This window comes from Rhinatrema bivittatum, chromosome 4 (genome assembly GCF_901001135.1).
Source record: "Rhinatrema bivittatum chromosome 4, aRhiBiv1.1, whole genome shotgun sequence".
NCBI classification, from domain to species: domain Eukaryota; kingdom Metazoa; phylum Chordata; class Amphibia; order Gymnophiona; family Rhinatrematidae; genus Rhinatrema; species Rhinatrema bivittatum.
The window spans coordinates 294,252,345-294,270,104 of record NC_042618.1 but is presented as its reverse complement, the minus strand read 5'-3'; the positions used below and the strand labels follow the sequence as shown (position 1 = coordinate 294,270,104).

The 17,760-nt window shown below is 42.4% G+C and overlaps 1 protein-coding gene across 1 annotated transcript in view; it reads right to left on the bottom strand.

Moving 5' to 3' along the window:
* The window catches only part of SCG5 (secretogranin V), a 195,037-nt gene that overhangs the window by 141,247 nt on the left and 36,030 nt on the right, over positions 1-17,760 (bottom strand). The window contains exon 2 of the mRNA XM_029600202.1: positions 12,718-12,950. Within this exon, the coding sequence (XP_029456062.1) occupies positions 12,718-12,946 (229 nt within the window). The 5' untranslated portion in view covers positions 12,947-12,950. The remainder of the gene's footprint in view (positions 1-12,717; positions 12,951-17,760) is intronic.

Here is a 17,760-nt window from a genome sequence, read left to right as displayed (position 1 = left end):
GAGATTGCTCATACCTGGTCTAGGGTGTGTTTTACATTTTGGTTATTTAGGAAAAAGTAGAATATAAATTGGGGATTTTTGGCTCAGTTCTTGCCAATATAGGCACACCTGTACCATGTCACATGATATACCTCGAATGGATTAGGTTTGTGTGCTTTTGCAAACTGTTGAAGCATGTGCTGCAGGAAAAGTGGATGAGGGAGTCAGACAGATACCCTGTGGGCTAGTTTTGAAAAAAAAATCTCCCGAGCTGATATTTTCCTACAATCTGCCTCTGATAATGGCAGATAAGGACCAATTGGCCAACCCAGTTTGCCCAGTTATTCTGGTTTAAACTGCTAAGAAAATATATCTTAGCTGCTAGGCACAGAAACTTGATCACTTATAGAATATTGCTCTTCACCCATGTCAGTTTTGTTAGGGATTTGCTGCTATTTTAATACAACATGAAAATATCAACAAAATGTGTTATCTTACGCATCTTAAATGACAAAGCTCCTAACAAAATTTCATTATGTTTATGTTGTTTTGTTTTAGAGTTGCCGGATAGCAGGGAGAATTGCCTTCCTGCAGTCCTGATGAGCCTTATATGGCACATCCCCACTATCCTTTCCCTCTTGCTCTATGAAGAAAAACCTTTTTGGGGCTTATCTCTTCCCCCGCCCCCAAACAAAAAACCTCACGTGACCTCTGGAGTAATCCTTTTTTTTTTTTTTTTTTTTTTTAATTTATAGTTTATTAAATTTCTATAACATTTACAATGAAAAGAAATCAAGAAATCATGGGATACATTTTCAAATTCAAAAACAGAGGAAATACTTACAAGAAATAAAAATGTACATATTATCCCAACTAAACAGTCCACTTTATCTGGGAAGCCTCTCTATAAGATATTTAAAGAAAATATGTCTAAATCTAGACTAATAAGTAGATCCTTTTTTTTTTTGACCAAATTAATTAACCGTCATGTAGACTGCTCACGAACCCCAGATCCCCCTTTATCCAGAAGAAATACCTCCAGGTGTTCCGGTTGAAGAAAAACAAATTTGTTTTTTTGATAGGTAATAATACATTTGCATGGGAATTTGAGGAAGAATGTAGCCCCAATGGCTAAAACCCTTCCTCGCATTGCCAAAAACTGTTTCCTTCTCACCTGGGTCGATCTTGAGACATCTGGAAATATTTGAACAGTTTTACCACAGAATAAGAAATTTTTATTTTTAAAATATTTCTGCAGAACAAGATTCTTTTCAATCTCTAATCCGAAAACCACTATTAAAGTAGCTCTTGATGTTATATCATCCCCAGAAGCTTCTAGGAAAGATGTCAAATTGGGACTTCTATCATTTATTTCCTCCATCCCACTCTCATTTACTTTCCCATCCCTCTTATAATTAGAGATATAATACATATTTGATATTAATAATTCACTACTTATACCCAACACCTCTTTAACATATTTTTTAAACAGCTCTTGCGCAGACAACAGTCTGGTATATGGAAAATTTAAGAGTCTTAAATTCTTACTACGAAAATTGTTTTCCAACATTTCTATGTTTCTATAGATTATTAAAGAGTCCTTAATAAATGAAGTCCCGCTAGTTTGTAGAGAGGTAATTTGATTAGTCATCATCTTGTCTGCAGATTCTAACTGCTCTATTCTTTTCCCATGGTCGTCAATCTTTCCTTTAATCTCAGCAGCAAAAACAGTGGACTGGGTCATGGATTGAGAGAGTCTCATTTCCATTTTCGTTACAGCCTTCCATATATCTGCCAGTGAGATGTTATCAGGGTCTGCCAATTCAGCTTTCCCTTCCACTATTCCAGCAGACGGAACAGATTCCAGTACTCTGGTTCCTCCTTCTGCTGAATTTGGCATTTCAGTAACATGGGTGGTATTTAAAACACTTACCACCATATTACTGCGATCTTTGACAGCTATTTGGTCCTGGACGGGACTTGCGCTCATCCCAGAAGAGAAGGATAAATCCTGGGCAATCTCTCCAGTTAGATGACTCCCCCTACGGATCAAATGATTATCCATAGGGCCTTTCATCTCCTTAGAGGCTGGGGTAGATGTAGTAGGTTTTATCTTTCTTTTCTTCCCCATAGGGAGCTCTCCACAAATTTCCTCCCAGGGGCGCGCCCCTTTGGCGCGCGGCTTCGGCGCGCCAGCGGCTGCGCGCCGCTGTGCCAATCTTTAAATAGCACAGCCCCGTCAGCTGGCAATGACGTCAGGGTTTGGGAGGCGGGTTCAGCGGCTTACCGGAGCAGTCCCCCTCGTCCTCTCACGATCTCTCTCGCACCCGGAAGGCTTCCAGTTCCCCTCTGCTGTGCCGGTCTTTAAATAGCACAGCCCCGTCAGCTGGCAATGACGTCAGGGTTTGGGAGGCGGGTTCAGCGGCTTACCGGAGCAGTCCCCCTCGTCCTCTCACGATCTCTCTCGCACCCGGAAGGCTTCCAGTTCCCCTCTGCTGTGCCGGTCTTTAAATAGCACAGCCCCGTCAGCTGGCAATGACGTCAGGGTTTGGGAGGCGGGTTCAGCGGCTTACCGGAGCAGTCCCCCTCGTCCTCTCACGATCTCTCTCGCACCCGGAAGGCTTCCCGACCTCTGGAGTAATCCTATCAATTCCACCCTCCTTCCCATCTGATTGAGTGCCCTGTCAGAGATATCCCCCTCTTATCTTGCCACCCCCACATGAAGAATCAAACTTGTCCCATATGGGAAATCCCAGCATCCTCCAACAAGTGAAGCTCTTGGGGGCATCCATCCTCCCTTCCTCCACCCCCATCCCCACACAAGAAGAGACGCTCACCACCAATTGAGCATCCCTACACCATCCCCTCTATCCCCACCCACAAGAAGAATCATGCCTGCCCTTCCAGGGGCATCCCTGCTTCCTCCCAAGCCAAACATCCCCTCTGGTGGCTCCTGTTTATTCCTAACTCACCCCTCTAGAATGAGCACTCACCATTATAGAGATTCCATTCTTTGCCTGTAGGATGAACAGTGGTGCTCTCCTGCTGGCAGGCATGGCTTCCTGACTGAGAATAATATCACTTAGCAAAAGGTGGTGTCAATTGCAATGGTGCAGCTATGCCTGCCAGCAAGTGACCTTCACAGTCCCTCCTTCCAATGAAGAAGGGAACCTCTGGAATGGTAAATATCCAGTCCAGAGGGATGGGTATAAAGTCATTGGGAGCCCTGAAGGGAATGTCTGCTCTGGAAGGGAGCAGGGATGTTCCAGAGGGGGCACACTTGACATCTTTTTGTGAAGATGGGTGGAGGGAGGGAGTAGGGATGCTCTCTGAAGAGGCAGGCTTGACTTTTCTTGTGATGGTAGAGGAAGGGTATGGGGATGCCCCATAGGGAGAGGGAGTAATGCCACAAAGGAACCTTTTCTTCAAGGAGGGAGTGGAGACACCCCAAATGAGACTATTCTTGGCAACAGGAGGGAGGGACTCCTCCCTTCTTACCAGGCTTTGGGCTGATCTGCAGGGAGGATTTGTGATAGTTCAGAGATCATAAATATGCATATTCAAATATTTCATTGCTTCCCCCATTGTTTTTAAAGGAAACAAAATAAGTGACATATAGGACATAAAGAGGAAAATGAAATGAATGCAATGACAAAATCTTAATGACAAAACATAATGAAATGAAAAAATGTTCATGCATATGCCTAGTTTTTCATATTATTCTCTTTTGGTTCTGTACCATACTTAGTAGATGAGCATACAAATTCTGATACTTAATCCAAAATTCAGCAACCAAACCCCACATCTTACCTCCAAACATCCAGTGTGTGTTTGACAAAAAAGAGAAAACTAGATTAATTTTTAGTGTGCTCTTTATTTAAAAGCATGATGAAAGATAATTATGATATTGATTTGAATAGGTGTTATGGATCTGCTGCTCGAATTAGCAATCTGTTAGCGAACTGCTGCTGGATGATCTTGTAATGGGAGGAGTTAGCAATCTGTTGTGGGATTGGCTGCTAGAGAGAGCAATCGGATAGGATCCTGCTGCTGGACACTCCCACAAGGGGAGGAGCCAGCAATCTGTTGTAATACTGCTAGCGGTTAGCAATCTGTTGCAGGATCTGCGATGCGGATGGGAGGAGCGAGCAGATGCGAATAGCAGTCTGGTGTAAGTCCCTCCCCTAAGGGAGGAATAGCAATCTGTAGTGAACTGCCTCCTATGGGTCTGCTAAGGAATGGCAATGTTAATATAGACTGCAGAGTTGGCAATCTGTACCAGCGGAGTACTGGAGATGGTGCTCAGCTGGACAGAAAGGAAATAGGTGAATCCTTGGGCTGATGACAGATGACAGCGCCCTCAGGAGGGAGTCCTGAGAGGGACCACCGGCTAGGCTGGAGTATGGAGACAGACACAGACAGTTCTTTATTAAATAAGCAGTATAACCACCAGAGGTGGCAGTAGTGACCTGGTATGCCCGGCAGGGCTGAAGTCCCTCAGATACTGGAACTGCGATTCTCAGGTTGTTGAGCTGCAAAGAGACTGTAGATAGTGAATAGACAGGATATTCAGATATACATAGCCAGTACTAGATGATATCTCACACACAAGGTCTTGATATGGCTCAGTAGTTGGAAAGGGTTAGGCCCTCTAGGAGTGAGTACCTGGTTCCAGGGAAGCTCTGAGAGAGCGATGGTCACTCACATTAATATGTATCTGGAATAAATTCTAGTCAATAGGGAATCTTCAGAGTGTTCAGGAACATAGGACCTCGAGGAGCGAGTACTGGTTCCTATATACCATCTGAAATAGCAACTCACAATGTCTGTACCTGTGATGGCTTCTGGGCAAGGAGAATCTTCAGAGTGTTCAGGAACATAGGTCCGCGAGGAGCTAGTACCGGTTCCTGTCTGTAGTCTGAGATAATAACTCACAATGTCCATCTCTTGCGATCGCTTCCAGGCAATGGAGAGTCTTCAGAGGGTTTAGGAACATGGGCTCTCGAGGCGTGAGTACTGGTTCCTTTCTGTAATCTGAAATAGAGAAAGAGACCGAGGCCCCCGAGGAGCGGGTACCCCTGGTAGGTCCGAAGAGGAAATGCTGCAAGAATGAAGCAGGTCCGGAGGAATCCCGTAAATAATCCTGTGGTGCAAGGTAGTCTTTAGACAGCCAAAGCTAGTCCAATCAGAGTCCTTGCTAACTCGAGTTGTTAGCAAAAGAAAAGACCTTTGATGTTGGAAGCGGATGACGTCAATACAGGGGGATGCCCCTGAGGTTCGCGCACTTGCTGGTACATACTTCAGAGCGTGCACCCTACGTCATCAGGAACATGGCGGATCCGCAGCGTCGAGCCGGCCCGGGGATGCCGGGGAGAAGCGGCATGGAGATGCCACGGCATCAAGCCGTCCATCAGGCACAGAAGGAGTCGCCACACAGGTAGAGAGGGTAGAGCGAGGGCGAAAAGTAGGCACAAACGCAACAATAGGGATTCGCTAAAGTTATGTTAGAAAGGGAGAATAGCTGAGAGGGTCACTCTGTTATCGGAGAGCAACTGAGAAACAAAGAGCCATTGGTAGCAGCATGCTGCCACCTGAACACCAAAGCCACATGATAAAGGGGTGCAACCCTAGGCTAGGATTGATCCTTCTTCGAAAGCTGTGGAGATCTCAAGATAGTATGGATGGTAAAAGATAAGGTACTGTTTGTGCTTTCCCATTTGAGTCAGCCATGCCTCATTTATCTTCCCAGCCTGCTCTTGAGGCCATGTTACATCATCCTGACTTGATGAACTTGGAGCCTCTGGCTCCATTCCCATAGTCTCAGTTAGTCCTGATGGTCCATTACCCCCCTCAGGAAAATATACTGACCCAGAATGGAGCTTTAATTGGGAATGGATTGAGTGGTATTTCCATGTCTTTCTCCAATCAAGATGGGGAGTTCAGTTTGGTGGAGGCTTGCGGTCAACTGCTGCCATGGGGCTTGGAGAAGTGGGTCACTCTTTGCTCAAGAAGCATGCAGTTCTAACACTCAAAGTATTATGGACAGCTGCTGTTAATTTGGAAGTCTGTTTCATCTAGAACTGACAATCAGGCTGATACAGTACAGTGCACTCCGGTGGAGCACACTGTTAGCCCGTGCGTTTTCGACGCACTAGTTTTACCCCTTATACAGTAAGGGGTAATAGCGCATCGAAAACACGCAGCCAACCCCCCGAAACTAATAGCGCCTGCAACATGCAAATGCATGTTGATGGCCCTATTAGGTATTCCCGTGCGCTACAGAAAGTGAAATGTGCAGCCAAGCCGCAAATTTTACTTTCAGAAATTAACGCCTGCCCAAAGGCTGGCATTAATTTCTGCCTGCACCAGGAAAGTGTTCAGAAAAGCAGAAAAAACTTAAATCGGCCGGCGGCCTGTGGGTTGGAAGACGAACGCTCAATTATGCTGGCGTCCGTTTTCCGAACCCGTGGTTGTCAGCGGGTTCGAGAACCGATGCCGGTAAAATTGAGCGTCAGCTGTCAAACTCGCTGACAGCCGCCACTCCTGTCAAAAAGGAGGCGCTAGGGACACGCTAGCGTCCCTAGCACCTCCTTTAACCGTGGACCCTCATTTGCATACTGGATCGCGTGCCCAGGAGAGTGGCCTGGGCGCGCCTCAGAGCGCCCAGGCACCTCGGAGCGCCAGCTCTCCTGCAAATTTTACTGTATCGGCCTGGGGGAGTGTTTAGGAAGTTATCTAATTGGGTTGAGCAATTTCCACAATTTTTTTTAGAGAACAGGGTGTAAAAATTAATGAAACTAAGGATAAGTATTCCTCATTGCATGAAAGCAATGTAGCCTTGATTAAAGATAATCAATTATTACATCAGAGGCTTGAAAATATGAGGAATTATTCAAGTCTGAATTTGAGATTTCTTAATTTTCCCAAATGCCCTTTAATACCCCTCTATGGAAATGAGGATGTTTCATCTTTATTCTTTGAAAGTTTCGAAAGTGGTTATTCCTTCATTTACTAAGATAATTTGTCTGATCCTAGACTTGTTTCTTCTGGTTTAGATATGGCTAATGTACGTATCAAAAAGAACAATAGACAATTTCCACAATAACACACAGTATCCAAAAAGGAAATGTCACTTGTATTGAATCACCAATTCCCAAATTTTGAAATAATATTTATCAATTGTGTGTGATTTTACTCTGATTTTAGTTGAACCGCATCATCAAGCCTGACGGCGTGTGCTCTGTATTTCAACTCGAGAACCGCCCGGTCTTCTAATCATTTGCGGCAAAATTAGATCTTTTTTCAAATCTTTTTTCTTTGTCTTTTTCTATTTTTCTTGAATTTTCTATTGGTTTTCTCAATTGTGTATTCGTTATACCTTTTATGTTAACCTTTAGTCTTATATTCAATAAGCACTGCTGATGTCAAAATATTTTAAATCAAGCTCAACATACGGCCGAAGTTTCGCAGCGGTAGCTGCTTCATCAGGAGCTGTAGTGCAAGTGCAAGAGTTTAAACAAGAATCAAGACACACTTTCTCTGTCAAGTAGAATCCTTCAAATAGGACGAGTCTCGTCTCACCACGTCTTTCAACAACGTCGAGTCTCGTCTCACCACGTCTTTTATAAGATACGCGCGTATCTTATAAAATCCGGGGTCGGCGCACGTAAGGCTGTGCAAAATCGGCAGCCTGCGCGCGCCAAGCCGTGCAGCCTGCCTCCGTTCCCTCCGAGGCCGCTCCGAAATCGAAGCGGCCTCGGAGGGAACTTTCCTTCCGCGTCCCCCCACCTTCCCCTCCCTTCCCCTATTTAACCCACCCCCCAGCCCTACCTAAATCCCCCCCCCACCTTTGCTGTACAAGTTACGCCTGCTTGAGGCAGTGCCGGGGGACTCAGGACCGCCCCCGAACCGTCACCACACTCCTGGACCCACCTCGGACTGCCCCCTGACCCCAGACACGCCCCCGGACACACCCCTGGCTGGCCGACACGCCCCGTACACGCCCCCTCCCGCCCCTTTTACGAAGCCCCAGGACTTAAGCGCGCGCTGGCTCGCGAGTGCCCTGCACACTAAATCCAGGAGGATTTAAGCGCGCAGGGCTTTTAAGATCTACCCCTTAGTAACATCTGTGCAGCAATCAGATAAGCAGTGACAATGGAGTTATTTTTACACTTTAAAGATAGGTCATTTTTAGGCTATATTTCCTGATGTTAAGGAAACTCAGCAGAGAAGGAAGGTATTTCTTCTGAAAAAGCAAGTGTGATTGACCTGGGTGGAATTTAGTATTAAAATTTCCCTGTCTTAAAAGTAAAAGGGGTTTATAATGTATTTTTTGATCCAATTCAATTGAAAGGTTTTCTTCAGAATAAGACAATTCCAGTTGACTGTGTTGCATAATATGGGTTTATTTAGGCCTTTTTTCTGTTTTCCTTGAATATTGTTTTAAATATACACAAATTCAAAATAGACATTTTTAAAAACCGGTCCCCACCCAATATAAGTATATTATCACTATTGCAGGAACCCCAAAAATATTTGTTATATCTTTTACTTATGTATTTATCAAAATATTTAACAATCTAAAAATACTTATCACACCTTAAAATGTACATAAACAGTTTTGTTTTGTTTTTTTTACAAAATTTAGATTCAATGTCCAGTTACAAACAAATGGAACAATCACTGTAGATTAATATTCAGATTTCACATAATCTTCTATTCACAACATTGAAGTAACATAACTTTCCAAATGGATTTCCTATCCACTCTCTTTCAACCCCAAACTTTTAAACTGATGCAAGAACTTTCCAAATCGTTAAAGTAACGGAGTCATTTAAATGGATCTTCTATCCCAGAGACACTTAAAAGGATCTTACTGAGACCCCTGCCTAACTATTGCAAGTTATGAGATTGGGAGGGGCCAATGCCAGTGCTCCTGTCACTAAACTCCAATAGGGCTCTCCATCTCCCATTACCTCCAATTTGATGCAGTAGATTCATTGTCTCTATGTAACATGAGCTCCTCTGCCTTGAGATCAGGAACGTTTCTCCTTCTCAGCAGGTAAGTAGGCTATGGTGCAAGGGAAAAAAATCCTCAGAAGTTTGTTTGCCACAGCTGACTCTCAAAGATTCCTCCTGGCTGTGGCTCCGTGATGCCCAGCACGGATTTTCTCTTAAGATCCATTTAAGTGTCTCAGTTGGGGTAGAAGATGCATTTAAATGACTCCGTTACTTTAACGATTTGGAAAGTCCTTGTATTATTTAGATGACTCCGCTACTTTAATGATTTGGAAAGTTCTTGCATAGTTTAAAAGTTTGGGGATGGAAGAGAGTGGATAGGAAATCCATTTGGAAACTAATGTTACTTCAATGTTGTGAAAAGAAGATTATGTGAAATCTGAATATTAATCTACAGTGATTGTTCAATTTGTTTGTAATTGGACATTGAATCTAAATTTTGTAAAAAAAACAAAACAAAAAAAAACTGTTTATGTACATTTTAAGGTGTGATAAGTGTTTTTGGATTGTTTAAATATTTTGATAAATACATAAATAAAAGATATAAAAAATATTTTTGGGGTTCCTGTAATAGTGATAATGAAAAAAATGAAATTTCAGACCTATTAGTAAAAATTTGTAACCTATCATTAAAATCATCCATTGTACCTGAAGACTGGAGGACAGCAAATGTAACCCCAATATTTAAAAAGGGCTCCAGGGGCGATCTGGGAAACTACAGACCGGTTAGCCTGACTTCAGTGCCAGGAAAAATAGTGGAAAGTGTTCTAAACATCAAAATCACAGAACATATAGAAAAACATGGTTTAATGGAACAAAGTCAGCATGGCTTTACCCAGAGCAGTATATGGGTGATCATCCAGAAACATAGCTTTATGTAGTAATGTTAGTATTTTGAAACAAATAGTTTTATCTAACTAGCCGAGTTGCACAACAGCTGAATATGAACCCCAAGAAATATAAATCATAATAGTAAAACCATAATAATTAAAAATAATTTTAAATGTATATAGAAATCTAAAAAAATATTCCCAAACAACAATAAAATATTTCAAAACAGTCGACATCAAATATCACCAAATAATTAAAACAAATAAGGATTACATTTTTTAAAAAACTGCTCTCGTTACCTGAGAACTTTTGATATCCAGTCAGCCTAACATTATTGTGGATTAATGGGGGGGTGGGGTGGGGGGAAAAGCAGGAGGGCCACAAAACCTCTCTCCTCTCCCTCATATACATTCACTAACACACACATGTTCATTCTCATATACTCACACTCACACACACACTTACACACGCTTATAAACGCACTCCTTCTCTCTCATTTATTTATAAAGATTTATATTCTGCTTCTTCTGATACAATCATTCAACACAGATAAAACATAAATAAGATAAAACAAAATATCAAACACCACAAATAAAATTAACATATTCACACACACATGCTCTCTTATGCTAGGCTTCTCCCTTTCTTCTTCGGCCACTAGTGGTTTGGGAACTACTAGTGGCCCATTGGTCCTCTCTCTCTTGTCTTTGGTCACCAGTGGGATGGACTTCTCCTGCAGCTCCACTGGGTCTCTTCCCTCTCTTCTCCAGCCATCGGTAGGATGGGCTCTGCCAGCAGCTCATACTGGCAATTTTGCCACTCCCGGTGACCTAGGAAACTTAATTGAAGCGCTGGTCCTGGATGTTCGCGGAAGAGGAACAGACAAGAAAGCAGCACTGCCATGATCAACAAATTCTTGGGATCCCAATATTAGCAGCGGTCCAACTAGATTTCTAAACCCGCTCCGCCTGCCACTCATCCTTCCAGTCTCTCTTCCGCATGGATGTGAACCATGTGAGAGGGGTAGGAGATGTACTGGTGGCAGAAGGAGCAACTGGGTTAGAAATAACAGATGGTTGGGCTGAGTAGGGGAGAGGGAAGTGAGAGACCTAGGAAGCAAGCACTGGCAGAAAAAGCATCTTTGAAGTTAGATAAGCGGAGACTTAGATTGTAAAGAGAATGCCAGTGGACATAGGATTTGGGTCATGTAGAAGTGTTGTAGTGGAGACTTAGGAACAGGGTTGGGAGGGGGAGTCTACAGACTCATTTTAGGGGGAAGAGAAGAGAGTGGGAATTCAGGAGAATGGGGACTCATGGATTGGTTTGTGGGTCTAAGCAGGAACTTGGAACTGTGAAGACTCAGGAGGGGAGAGAGGGATTGAGTTGGAGGAAATAGTGACGGGGAGCATGGCTTCTTGGGGTTTCTATTTCAGGATTTTTTTGCATGTGTCTATTTAAAATTTGTGGTCACTTATTCTATTTGGGAAAAGTCTATTTTTGTTCTGTGTGACTGAGTTGCAGCATTCTGCTGGTAATGTCATTTTTGAGTAGGGATATGTAGCACTTCATTTGGTCTTTTTTCCCCAGTGTATTGGTGTCCTAGGGCCTATTGTAATATTTTCCATGCTGTCTTTGTTATAGGTAGGGTTGATGTTGTGGGAGTTCGGGGAGTTATAGTATTGTTTTGGTATGGCAGGTTTGTTACTTAGGTTCTGGGTGTGTTTTATGTAGAATTGTCAGTAAATTTTTGGTTGGCACCATAAACAGTACATGTAAATATAATAAACATGTTACAATAAGTGATCATTTTACCTGCAAAGACTATACTTTGAAAGCTTCCTTTTAATTATGTGCTATTTTGAAATATCCAGTGATATTCTCTTTTTCATGTAAATGCACAATATAATTTTTGAAAATTAAATGTGAGTGTGACATGGAGGGTGAAGGGATACAAGGCTGAAAGTTCAGCTAGGGTGCCTAATGCTCTTGTACCAACCCTGGTAATGGTGCTTTTCACCTCACCCAATCAGTTTCAGTGTTTGTGCCATACCTAAGTCAAATAATTCTGTATGGTATAGGAGAGTCCGTAAAGTATATTATACCTGCTCTTTATGTGTAGTTAGCCATGGAGAAGTAACAGTAATCAAACTTTTTAGCTGGATTTATAAAATGAAAGAAAGGATAGAGAAAATGAATATATATAGATAGATGTAGATAGATATACATATAGATATATACATATACACAGTTCTATAAAAAAAAGAGATTGTGCATATCTATTCCTAGGAAATAGATGCTATGTAAAATTTCTTTCACAAGAAAAATGCACATGTACAACACCTGCAATAATAATGAGTCATACAGAGGGCACTCTGTGAGTGCTCCCAAATCCATGGGTCAGACTATACTGTTCCCCATAAAAACAGCTGAAAAGAGACTACACAAATAAATACATCCTTTTCTCCAATTTACAGAAAGAAAAATTAAGCATTATTGAAAAATTTTATACAAATCTGCATCATCACAAACTTGGCTTTCATATAAAAGGAAATTATCAATAATTGTTTCAGTGTCAAATTTTGACTTTCAAAAATGGAAGGGCAGAGGGGAAGGGAAGGAGGGAGAGAAAAGGAATAGAGCAAGGGATCAAAGAAAAAAATAAAAAAATTCAAGACCAGCAAACTGAATAAATTATCATAAAGACCTCACTGAGCAAAGCACTGGGAATTTTAAAGACTTATGTAAATGAAGCTAGGAGTGCTGTCAGCAGAAAGACATTTCATCGGCAGTGAAAAAATGACTTCACAAGTAGACATAAAAAGTCATAGTGGTGGCCATTTGCTAATGCAAGGAAACAACCAAGAACATCAAGGGAAACAGCTTCTCTACCTTGAATGCTTTGTGGGCCCACAAGATTCATAGCCTGGTGTGCAGGGTATTCTACCCGGGGCTTGGCAATGCCCAGCTGTTCCATGATCCCATGGAGGAGATGCTGAATATCAGTTTCTGCCACTCTATCTGCTGTCCTTGGAATATGACTAGAAGCCAGGTCCAATCCAAGCATCAGCAGGAAGACCACATTTGAAAGAAAAACAGTGGTGATTTTTGTCACCATCATTTATCTGTAAAAACAAAAATGATAAACCATAGAGTTAAGTCAAGCAAAGTACTGTAATATTACCAGTAGATTCATTACACTTCTCTAAGGTTTTCTTCTTTTTACTACTAGCAGGTAATAGGATCTCTAACTTTACAGCTCCATTCTGATCACTGCCCCTTTCAATTTCTATGGACAGAAGCCACCCAGTTAACTATTGGTTGGCCACAGAAGTGGTGATCTGTTTTCCATACTTATTAAATCCTCCTTTGAGAAGGAACAAGTAAAATTCCCTCTTGACAAAAATTACAAGAGGTGAGTGGCACCTTATAGATTAACCAATTTATTGAGGCATGAGTTTTTGAAGACAGGGTCCACTTTGTCAGATGCGTGACAAAGTGGACTCTGTCCTTGAAAGCTCATGCCTCAATAAATTGGTTAATCTATAAGGTGCCACTCGCCTCTTGTCATTTTTGCTACACCAGACTAACATGGCTGTCCATCTAAAGATTTTCCCTTTTGACAGTTTTCATAAACCCTATAAGGTGTTTTGTATTTTCTAATTTATCTTTGTAGGTGTTACATTTACGAACCTGGGAGAAAAATTGAAAACATTATAGATTGTACCCAGCATTGCTCCGGTTGTCTGATCTACAACAGCTATCAATTTTAAAATCGAACAAATCTTGTTTCATTTTGTTAAGTAATTAACAGCAAGCATATAGAAACAAGGAATCTCTCTATAAACTACACTGTCAGTATTTTAGTCATCTCTCACTGAAGTTTCCAAACCCCTGCACCAACCTAGCTCCCAATAATGACTCAGAAAGCCACAATTCAGTTCCTGAATTCCTTTTTTATTCATTGGCTACTAAACCCTTAACCATATCGTGGCACCAGTTTGAAGCATGTATCTTAACTGTTTCAGGCAGCTCAACATCTGCTTTCCAACCAGTCCCAGGCATAGAGAGAGGTACAAATCACAGTAATGCTACCTCTAGGTTTGTTTACATACAGGTCAATACAGTACAGTGCGCTCCGACAGAGCGCACTGTTAACCCGCCACTGGACGCGTGTTTTCCCTTACCCCTTATTCAGTAAGGGGCCGAAAACGCGCATCCAATCCGCCAAACATAATAGCGCCCACAACATGCAAATGCATGTTGATGGCCCTATTAGGTATTCCCGCGCAATACAGAAAGTAAAATGTGCAGCCAAGCCGCACATTTTACTTTCAGAAATTAGCCCCTACCCAAAGGTAGGGGCAAATTTCTTTGGGAACTGGGAAAGTGCACAGAAAAGCAGTAAAAACTGCTTTTCTGTGCACCCTCCGACTTAATATCATGGCGATATTAAGTCGGAGGTCCCGAAACTTTCCAAAAGTAAAAAAAAAAAATTTGAAGTCGGCCAGTGGCTGTCGGGTCAAAAACTGGACGCTCAATTTCGCCGGCGTCTGGTTTCCGAGCCTGTGGCTGTCAGCGGGCTCGAGAACAGACACCGGCAAAATTGAGCATCCGCTGTCAAACCCGCTGACAGCCGCCACTCCGGTCCAAAAGGAGGCGCTAGGAACGCGCTAGTGTCCCTAGCGCCTCCTTTTGCCCGCTTTTACCGCCAGGCCTCATTTAAATACATAATCGCGCGCACAGGAGAGTGGCCTGTGCGTGCGCTGGGAGAGCAGGCGAATGCCCGCTCTCCCGTGGACTTTACTGAATCGGCCTGATAGATTGAGAAGATTCCAGGCCAGAGTTTCCAGAGGATTGACTAGGGCAACGCTTACAGCTAGGGTTCTAATTATATGATTTTAAGCACAGGTTACAGATAATCAATGACAAAATACATTTTTAAAATTAAATGCCGAGTTTTTTGCAATACCAGAGTTTTGCAAAAGTCTCCAAACAAAATGAGATAAGCCTAGTTCTAAAGGTTAGGGTTTGAAATGAATACATTCGCAAACCAAATGTGAGAGGCACCCACCCTCAAATTAACTAATACCCATGCAAACTACACCAGGGCAGATAAAGGTAACTTCAACCTAGTATGTCTGCGTGTAATGCATTGCTCAGCCTTCCTGCTGCCCTTAATAGGGAGCTTGACTCTTTCCAAACTAAGTTCTAGGCATCAACTTTAAACTTAAAGTGAAGCAGATCTCCTCTCTTTGAAATTGGCTATAAATTTGATTAGGGTTTTCTGTCATCTAACTAAGTTGATCCTGGACTTTTCCCTCTTCAAGCTGTCCCTTCATACAACCTCAATATATCTGCTGCAAAAGGTTACCTGATGGGGCTGTTTGTTGTTGGGGTTTTTTTCTTTTTCACTTGCACCATGACAAAACAGGGTAATGCAAAAATAAAAAAAACTTGTCATACAGACCCCATATCTCTACAGCAATCAGTCCAATAAAGCTGCTCATTTTTTGGTTTTTGTTTTTTACTTTTCAGTACCCAGACTGGCAAATGCTAAATACAAATGAAAAGAAAAACAAAAGTGCTTTCCTGCAATCCCCAAACTTTTGCAGCAATCAATGACATGAATGTAAAATCCACACAAAGCCCAGTAATGCTTCTACTCCACTTCCATAAGTTCCTCTCAGAGCCCTGCTGTTTTCTGGACAATAGACTTAGCTTAAAAGCTAGAATGCCATCTGACTCTGATTCTTTTCTTCCTCAGCATTGCTCCCCATGGTTAGTACACACATCCTCCTTTCCTCTATCCCTGATGTTCCCTTTTAGTTCATTTTATGGGAATTAGCAGCCTGTTGGTCGGCTGTGGGAGCCTTCCTATGACTCAGCCCCTTTTTTGCACCACTTTTTCCCACACTAGCTGCTAGAGAACCTGGGAAATGTAGTCCTACTGGAGAAACCTTCTTAACCCCAGATTCAAACAAATGTTTCTGCCTTAGGGGCCGATGCAATACAGCCCCTAAGGGGCCGTATTGCATCGGCCGTATTGCATCTGCCTTAGGGGCCGATGCAATAGGGTCTGTGTGCCTTAGGGGCCGATGCAATACGGGACCCGCGTCTGTGTGCGGGTTATACAGTGCGCTCAGCTGAGCGCACTGTATAACCCGCACACAGACGCGGGTTAAATAGGCGCTAATCCACCCCTAATGCTATAGGGGGATCAGCGCCTATTTAACGTGTGTCCAACACGGAGTGAATGCAATAGCGCTCATCACATGCAAATGCATGTGAATGAGGCTATTACTCATTTACTCCGCATTAAAAAAAAAAGTGTGTCTCAGACGCACATTTAGCTCTCAGATATTAACAAGCTGCCTAGAGCAGGCGTTAATAGCTGAGTGCATGTAAAAAGCTTTTTCTGCTTTTCTGTACTTTTTTTTTTTTACCTCAGCAAACCGACGAGTTTACCGGCATCGGTTTTCATAACCGGCAGCCTCAGCAGGGTCGCATTACCAAGGAGGCGCTAAGGTCACGCAAGTGACCCTAGCGCCTCCTTGCTAGCGCAACCCCCTATTTTGCATATTGCCTGGTGCCCCCCTTGCAGGCGCCATGCGCTCATTAAGAAAGCGGGTGCTGACTTTTCAGCACCCGCTTACCGTGCTTTTTATTGCATCAGCTCTTAGTCTTCAAAGCTGTTCTTCATGCAGAGACCAATATGTGAGGGAGTCTACAAGAAACTCCTTCAGTCTACCTTAAGGGACCAGGCACAACTATCTCCCCTGGTTCTCCTTAAGAGCCAGACCCACAGGGAATCCTGGGTGAAGGGAGAACCCCTGTGCCAGAGCATAAGAACTCAAGGCCTAGAAAAGTTGAGGAAGAAGCCAGGAAGGAAGTCAACTTATGCCAAGCCCACTTACATTTGATTGGATGTTACCAGCCCTATGAGGTGAGTAGTTTGTTTTTCCTTTTTGCGTTATCTCTATAAATAAATTGTTTATAAGGAAACATCTGGTATCTGCCTCCTTTATCTTACTGGCTGTTTCCTCAACCATGGCCAGCCCCAGTTACCACAGCCTAAATAATCACATTGATGGAAATTTTCAAAACCAAAGAAAGATAAATATTATTTTCATGTATTAACAAATTAAGAAACGAGCATGTGTGTATAAGTGTCTGAGAAGCAGGGCTTTACGACAGAGCTTGTTGTCTTTGCACAGTGCACATTTCATTGTTCAGGGTGCCATCTGGTGGCCACAGACATGACAATGTGACCAACACAAGCCTTTTATTTATAAAGAAGGAATCTTGTTCCAGGGCAAAGTACATTGAAGTCTAACATTCTTGGCTTTGTCTTGATGAGCTGAGATACAAGCAGAGTATCAAAAAAATGCTAATTATTAAACATCAAAAGAAAATGCAGTATATATGCTGAAATTTACATGAGGAACTTATTTTGTTTGATAGAGATGCCATTATTCTAATGGAAACTTCAGCAGTCTTTTGTTTCATGTTTGTTTTAGCAAACTTGCTTTTCTGTAACTGGCATTTTCTGAAGACAGTGGTTCACCAGTCATATAACTAGGTTATGTGACTGTACTTACTGCCAAACAGAAGGAATATTTTTATACCTTTCTGGAATAAGCAAAAGTCTTTCATTGACCATGAGTGGTAGATACTGTGCTTCAGTAGCCCTACAATTTTCAATATCCTTTCATTTAGCTATGAATAGGGAGAGAACAACTCTGAAAGAGTGGTGGGTGGGTTTATGTGACTGGTAAATTGCTTTCAGTGAAAATCTATTACAGGCAAGCAAAGCTGCTAACCTTTAAAGCTGTTGTCCAAGGGCAGCAGGATAAAAAGTCTACATATGAATAATGTCATCAACAATAGCCCACGATGAAGCAATTTTCTCAAAGCTTTTTTTTTTTTTGTAAC